Consider the following 8,367-nt stretch of genomic DNA (forward strand, 5'->3'; position numbering starts at 1 on the left):
AGTCTACAAAATTTTAAAAAAGACAATAATAAAATGTCTTCTTGGAAATCCTTTTTGAAAAAGTTTGTTTTCCATAAAAGACCATTTTTTCCAAAATGATCATTTTCAAAAAGCCCAAAAATATTGCTTTGTCCATGGCTTAAATCAAATAGGCCAATGGACTCCAAGATCAAGCCTTGAAGTATGAAGTGGAGGATAGGAAGAATATATTCCTATGGCATGTTACTAGCACCTGGACAGAATTCTCTATTTTAAAAGCACAACATCCTTATGCACCCATTTCACATGTTAGGTGTAGCTGGTGTATTCGGCGGTTCTCTATTCAGTGCTATGCATGGTTCCTTGGTATATGGGCATATAGTTGTGTACGATGTAGCAAGGAAGATAGATGCAAGAGTAGATTCCATACCTAAGGACAAAATGTTGCTGTGGAAGCCTGCAAGATTAGAGTAGATTGTCTCCATTCATGTAAAGTTATTCCTAATTGAGCTTAAGAATGAGGATAAGCGCCTGTGAGGGGTGCTACTAAGTATGGTAAATTCATGTGTACATTGAATGAAATGAGGAATTAGGAATCTGAGGTGAAGTGGTGGAAGCAATTTTGGTTCAACCTCACCATTCCAAGGCATGATTTTCATTGGGTGGATGATTATAAGAAATAAACTTCCCACCATGGAAAAAAAAAATGGTCAAATGGGGTTTCAATGGTGACACTGCAAAACCATCTATTCTTCATGTGCTCTTTTTGAAAAAGATTTTGGAGAACAAGTTGGGGCTTAGACTTGTTGCTGACCTTCCTTTCCAATGGGAAGAGATTTGTTTGGTTGGGGCACTACTCATCTAATAGGGAAAGCATGATAACTACTATTTGTAAATAGCTTGATGCTGTATAGAACGGACACAAGAGATACTTTTTCTATATAGAGAGTAGTACCACATATGAAACCATTTTAAATCGAGTTCTCCACAGAAATTGGGGTATCACCCATTTCATTCTAAAGGTTGTTGCATTCTGAACATTGCTAGGAGTCATCCTAATGTAATTGTGCAGAGCTTGCATAGAATCTGAACCATTGTTCCCATCATTCATTGGCATCAACCATCAAAATGGATAAACCACATTTCAGCCAGCTAGGTGTTTTAGCTTCCATTTGCTTTTGGGAGGGGGTCTGCTGTTTACCTTGGGACAGGGTTACCATAAAAGAGCTTCTTCTATTTGAAAAACGGGTTGTTTTTGTTCTAGTCAGAGTCTGGTTATATGTCTTGGGGTGTGATGATGTCCCATCTTGGTTGTAAGTCACTTGTAACTTGTTTGTACAGTCTTGATAACTCATCTTTCGTTGTGTTTGGAATGGAAGTTACCACTGATTCATCCCAAAAATAAAAGTATCTATAAACTAATGAAATGGGGGCTAGATGAGGTAGAACCAGCAAAGCATTTCTTACTGTTTTCTGTGTACATCACATAGAGTACCAACAATTCAGATTAAAGCATTAAAAAGAATGAAAACTATTTTTAGCAAATAGTAATTTATAAACCCAGGCTTCCAATACTGTGATGTAGCATATGCAATGGTCAAGTGGTAGTTTCTCCAAGTATAGAGTGCAATACCGATTGCACGCACAAGAGAGACAGCTCATATTTCACAACAGAAACATATGTACAGCTTTCACTAGATGGAGAACAAACACAAGTGTTTGGTGGCACAGCTCTTCTTAGTAACACTACAATAATATACAACATTAAAGAAGACCAACAAAACAAAAGAAGATAACGTGAAATACACCTCTCAGCCTACGTTTTTACAATTACGAACATACGAACCAAAGATGCAAAGAGAGTTCCATTGTCTATGTTGAGTCTTACCCAGAATTAGTTTGTTCTGAAACAGAAGCCAAACCCTGAATCAACCTAACAATTTCCACTGTATCATCAAGATAGTACTTGGCCTTACTGGGTTTTTTACCAACAGTACATGCAAACACTTCTGCCCTGGGAGCAATGGATGGGCCTGCCATGGAACTGGTGATTACCTCAAACATGTCTTCATCAGATCGGTCATCTCCTATGCACAGAACAAAATCGGGTGACGGTCCCTTTTCTTGCATGATAGAAAGCAGACGCTTGGCCACAAGTCCCTTGCTAACACCCTGAATAGAACACGTGTTTTGCAGATTCTTATTTGAACCAAGTCAAGTTCTAAAATAAACAATCACCATACAGAATAAAAAAATTTCAAGTCCTAAAAACATATGGCTCACAAGAAAATATGTGAATTTCATAATACTCAACATAAACAAGCACTGATAGTTTATAGATTGTGTGCTTATATTAATAGCAGTAAGAAAGTCTCAACAATATCAATAAATACCATTCCAAACAGGAGGGGCCTAACCTTACTTTTAAATTTTGATGCTATATATAAATTATCTCTAAATTTTTTTTTTCCGTTTAATACTTCTCTAATATAAACTTGTTTCTGGATTATATTTATTCAGGCCTCATTTTCTAAAAGATGATGGACAATGTGATGTGACAATGATATTTGTGAAAGCAAAAGTTCACAAGGTACACCAAAAAGGTAAAACTCCCTTTCTCTCCTTCAAACCAATCCCCAACTAAAACAAATCAACTCCAGCTCATGCCATTAAGGCAGTAAACAACTTTTTTAACTATTGGGATTTGGGCTTGGGCTGAGTTTCAGACTTTCAGTTGGATTAGATTTGTTTAAGTTGCACTCCTTAAATGATATTCACATTAGATTTGGCTTATACAAAATGAAGAATTCTAAAGAGGGTTCTCATAATGGACCTTGGACTGACTAACGGGTTAAGCAAAGAAAAAAAAAAAAGAAAGAATAAAACTGATAAAGGTATATGGTATATATACCTGTGGCTTAACCTCCACAGTGTTCTGTCCACTCTTAACTGTAACTGGTTCATTAGCAAGCACACTTTCGAGATGATCAAGAAGTTCCTTAGCTTGGCATGACCCAAAATCTGGATCTGCATCCTCATAAGACCAGACAAGTGAAGTTTCTTTATCTTCAATGGTGGACCCATCAGTTGTTTCGGTATACAGCTTCATTACTGGCTCAGCGATCTGCTTCCAACTACAGTCTGCAACTGGAACACATGTTTCCCACTCCACATCTCGCTCCAGCCTGAAACACAATCATCAATCAAAAATAAATTACATATTATTCTAACAAACTCAAAACATGAATCAAGTTCAAAATTTAACTAGTTTACCGTAGGAAATAGCCATGCTCAGCTGCAATTCCCAGATTCTCACAGGGAGAAAACCATTCACCAAGAGTCTTTCGGCTTCTAGCACTGACAATGAAAACCATGTTGTTCTTATCTCTACACAGACTATTAATAATACCAATGGACTTTGAGGTTGGGCTCTTATCAATGGAAGCCTGAGGCATTAGTGTACCATCATAGTCTAAAAGGATTGCCCTTGTTTTAGTCCTTCTGTAAGCAGACACTATGTGTTCCATTGAGAGCTTCCTGAAGCTTGGATCAAGTGCCACAACTCTAAAACTCAGTCCAAATCCTATACCCCAGCACCTCCGCCGCACATGATCCTGACACGTCCTCTCCAAATCTTGAAGGAAACTACGAGCCCAATACCCAACGTCATGGGTACTGACATATCTATAATGTTTCTCATGCCGGAGCTGCTTTTCAGGCTCAGCCATCTCGAGGGCAGAGTCCATGGCGTCTGCCACCGCATCAATATTCCAGGGATTCACTCGAATTGCTCCGCTCAAAGATGGTGAGCACCCAATGAACTCAGAGACAACTAACATGCTTTTCTTTGGGGTTGATGGTTTCAGTCCCAATACTTCATCTAATTTCTGATTCCCTTGCCGACTGATTATGTATTCATATGGTATGAGATTCATCCCATCTCTCACCGCTGTGACCAAACAACACTCAGCAACAACATAATATGCAATTCTCTCATAAAACTTAAGTGGCTCATCGATCAAGACAACAGGGTTATACCCTGGTTTTCCAAAAGTTTCATTGATCCGCTTCACAGTTGAGGAAGTCTCAGCCCGAACTTCTATCACATCTTTCCCTCTGCCCCTCGCTGGATTGGCTATCTGAACCAACACTACTTTGCCCCGCCATTCTGGATGCTGCATAAGAAGCTGTTCCATTGCCAAAAGCTTCAAACTTATACCCTTAAATATGTCCATGTCATCCACCCCAAGTAGCATTATTCTACCCTGATCACAATACTGCTTGAGAAGCTCGGCAACCTTCTCTTCAGTCTCTGGGAGGCTCAACACCGACTGCAGCTGGCCCATATGTATACCAACTGGAAGAATTTTGATGCTAACAGTCCGACCATAATACTCAAGGCCTATATAACCCCTCTTGGATTCATAGGTAAGACCAAGCATCCGACTACAACAGGATAAAAAATGTCGAGCATAATCAAAAGTATGGAACCCAATCAAATCCGCATTCAGAAGGGCCCGAAGAAGCTCTTCCCTAATAGGCAGTGTCTTATAAATCTCTGATGAAGGGAATGGACTATGGAGGAAGAACCCCAGTTTGACTCTATTGAACCTTTTCCTCAAGAAAGTTGGCAAGACCATCAGATGATAATCATGTACCCACACAAAATCATCCTCTGGGTTGATCACTTCCATAATCCTATCTGCAAATATCTTATTAACCGACACATATGCTTGCCACAATGACCGGTTAAACCTACCACCAAGGTCCGGCGACAAAGGCAACATGTAATGAAACAAAGGCCACAATTGCTGCTTGCAAAAGCCATGATAGTACCGGCTAAAGAGATCCGGTGGAAGAAAGGTAGGGACACATTTAAAGGTCTCAAGCAGTATTTGGGAAACCTCATCTTGTTCATTTGGGTGAATATCTTCCTTAAGACAACCCACATATATAACCTCCATATCATGATCCCCTATACCATCTCTCAGTTGAAGCAAAAGTGAATCCTCATCCCAACTAAAAATCCAACCCTTACTACCATCTGTTTTCCTTTGAGCTCTTATAGGGAGCTGATTAGCCACTATTATGATTCGGTCTCTCTGAGCCGACGATGAAGACGGGTCAGAGCAAACACTCTCAGACTTGTCATCATCTATGTCAGATATCAAGCCGGCCACCGTCATAATACGCGGAATTCTCCGGCTCATGAGGCCAAAGGTTGGAGACTCACCCGAGGCAAGCTCCAATAGATTTGAATAAGACTTCGACACCATTGATTCTAGTTCCAAATCAGCCTTACCTAATCAAAACTCTGTTTCACTATGCCCACATAAAAGAAAATCCCATTAAAAAAAGAAAAAAAATTCCAACACTCTTACAAAGCAACCCAATAACAAAAGAATGCCACAAAAGCTGTTTTCAAGCACTAACACAGCACCACAAATGTGAAAAAATTTGAGACCTTTACTACTTTCACATGGTGTGAAAAGAGAGAGATTCTGAAGCAATTAATGGAGTATATAAGAAGCAACTTAATTGGTGAGTGAAAACAGACAAAAAGATGATTTTTTTTTTTTTTTTTTTTGAAGATAAGCTTTGAGAACTGAATCAAAACAAAGGGATAGACAAACAAACCTCTGAGTTTCTAGCTATCCAGATAAGAAGGAATGGAATAGATTCAGATCACATACAGCTACAGAGGCACATATTATACTACAACCAAACATTTGAGTTTGAGTTACTACTACTTAGAGATTGCCACTGTTGTTTGTAATACTTCAAAAAAACTAAAAACTAAAAACTAAAACAAATACTAAAAACTCAAAAACAGTTCAAGAAAATTACCACATGTTGCAAATGTAAACCCATTTTTGTAGTGGGGTTGGTGTGAAAATTATACTTCATTGAGCTAGATACTAAGCAAATACCAACAAAGACCCAAAAAAAAAAAATCTAAATCTATTAAAATTTAAATAAAAAGAAAAGAAATTTTAAAATTGGGTGACCAAAAATTTGGTGGCTTTATTTATGGGAGCTTTGCTGAGTGATCATTATCTTCCTTCCCCCATATGGAACACGCTAACTTACTTTTTAGCTCCAAGTGAGAGACAGCTTATAAAAGAGTCAACAATAAACATTGTTTCTGCCAAAATTGAGAAAATAAGCTTTTTTAATATTACATTGACCGTTGGATTGGTTTTGGTGGTTGATCCGACGGTGATAAATTCAGAGTGTAGTTTGGATATGAGAAGCAGAGGATAATACCTCCGTTCTTATCGCTTCGGCCTTTGATGAGTTCGCCACGAGGCATTTAGGGGGGGAGGTGGGACCCATTTAGGCATTAGCCTTGTCGGAAATTAGCTGTCTCGCTCGTGGGATGTGACACGTGGCGGTTGGCTATTGGGTGGTATAGGTCTTTCTAGGCTACGTGGCGAGGTGCCCACGCTTCATTGAGATAAACGAAAATACAGGCCTCGACTTACGTGTCCTCCGTTTTGACCCGATTATAGGATAATTGCGACAACCTATTATAATTTTTTTTTTTTTTTTAATAAGACATATTAAAATTTTTTATTTAAGTAAAAACTCGACTTTGTAAATTTTATGGTGAGGTTAACACTTAACAGCACCAACTATGTTTTATTTGTATCCAAACAAAAAAATCGTTGTCCACATCAATATAAATAAAATATGTTTTATATTTTAAAGTTTATTCAACTGTTAATATTTTATTTTCTTTATTTAATTGTTTTAAATTTTAAATAATGCGGCATGATTCACCCATAGTAGGATATTTGCGACAACCTATTATAAATTTTTTTTTTTTAATTTTTTTTAGAAGACATATTAAAATTTTTTATTTAAGTAAAAACTCGACTTTGTAAATTTTATGGTGAGGTTAACACTTAACAGCACCAACGATGTTTTATTTGTATCCAAACAAAAAAATCTTTGACCACATCAATATAAATAAAATATGTTTTATATTTTAAAATTAATTCAACTGGTAATATTTTATTTTCTTTATTTAATTGTTTTAAATTTTAGACGATGTGGCATGATTCACCCATAGTAGATTACTAGATTTATAATAGGATGATTATAGATTAGGCATATGGAATATATTTTCTTTATCCTTACCTACTTGTTATGGTTTAAAAAGAAAGTTGGACTTTAGTAACCTAATTTGGCTTCTTTCGTAATAATATATAAAAATTATTAAATTTTATATGCAATATGCAAACAAACTAAGCTCGAGTTGGCAATTTGTATTTAATTTTTAGGATTACATAAGTTAATAGAGTTAATAGTAGCTGAATTAAGTGCAACTTTTTAAATCATAGGTAGATAACATCCAAACAAGTTATAGCACATGTGATTAATATTTATCGCAAATCAAGAGATTAAATTGGGGACTCAAGGACTTAAGATGCAGTGATTTACAAAGTAATGATAACTAATGACTTTTTTTCACTATGAATGATTAAGTGAAGGGGTTAAGTGATATTTAATAGAATTTTCAGTTGATTTAATAATCATATAGAAATTCAAAATGCAACCATAATTTTATAGCGAAAGAAATTCTAATTAATGGTAAATTTGGGTCTATCATGAATTGGCAGAATGCCCAAGATTCCTTGGAGCTAATATTTTTATTTTCCTTTGGTCTCACTTCAAGCCATATTCTTAGAAGCCCACATAAATGGGACTAGCTAGTTAAGAAAACCCTAAGTCATGGCACTAAACGGTTAAGGGAGAAAAGTTCTCTCTCTTCTTTGGTTACATGGCTGAAAAGAGACGAAAATTCAAAATTTTCAACAGGCACACGCCTAGGGTTGGTTTTCAACAAAAAGAGTCTACTCTCTCAAGCAATTATGTGGTCATTGAAGCGAATATCAATAAGATTCCAAGATTAAGTTGTTGAGATTTCAAATATACTTCATGGATTCTTGGTTTTTTCTTTCTATTTTTCGCTGCACTTAATTTGTATAAGATGCAAATAATTTTCCAACACAATCATCATTTGCTCACCGAATTGAGCAGAAGTCATGGCCTAGCCATGACGATAATTAGGTGGAGACTTTATGCATATTATTTTTAGTATTTTTCAAAATAATTATATATAATAGATAAATAAATATATATGTGTGTGTATTTATATATGTATGTGTGTGTTTATTACCTACTTAATCTTCCTATCATGGTGTTCTACCATCAAATGACTTTAAAAATATCATAATTAATTAAGTAACAACTTTTTTTTCTTACATGCTAGTCACTGAATTTAGTTAATAATGAAAACAGTCCCTTACCCCACACACACACACACACACACACACACAAAGAGAGAAAGAAAGAAAGAGAGAAAGAGAACTAAGAACACTT

At 36.4% G+C, this 8,367-nt stretch overlaps 1 protein-coding gene across 3 annotated transcripts; it reads right to left on the minus strand.

Annotated features, from left to right (window-relative positions):
- Window positions 1–1,642: 1,642 nt before the first annotated feature.
- Window positions 1,643–6,105, minus strand: LOC142630049 (alpha,alpha-trehalose-phosphate synthase [UDP-forming] 6-like). Of its 3 annotated transcripts, none has more exons than XM_075804121.1 (4): window positions 5,827–6,064; window positions 3,253–5,301; window positions 2,891–3,164; window positions 1,643–2,151 (listed from the first exon to the last, which is right to left on the minus strand). In XM_075804121.1, the coding sequence occupies exons 2-4, from the start codon at window positions 5,253–5,255 to the stop codon at window positions 1,864–1,866; spliced, it is 2,565 nt and encodes an 854-aa protein (XP_075660236.1). In that variant the 5' UTR covers window positions 5,256–5,301; window positions 5,827–6,064; the 3' UTR covers window positions 1,643–1,863. The 3 variants fall into 3 exon arrangements, with proteins under 3 accessions (XP_075660236.1, XP_075660235.1, XP_075660234.1); XM_075804120.1 differs by having other exon boundaries at window positions 5,617–6,064; XM_075804119.1 differs by having other exon boundaries at window positions 3,253–6,105.
- Between the last annotated feature and the right edge of the window lie 2,262 nt (window positions 6,106–8,367).

This window comes from Castanea sativa, chromosome 3, assembly GCF_040712315.1.
Source record: "Castanea sativa cultivar Marrone di Chiusa Pesio chromosome 3, ASM4071231v1".
Taxonomy (NCBI): domain Eukaryota; kingdom Viridiplantae; phylum Streptophyta; class Magnoliopsida; order Fagales; family Fagaceae; genus Castanea; species Castanea sativa.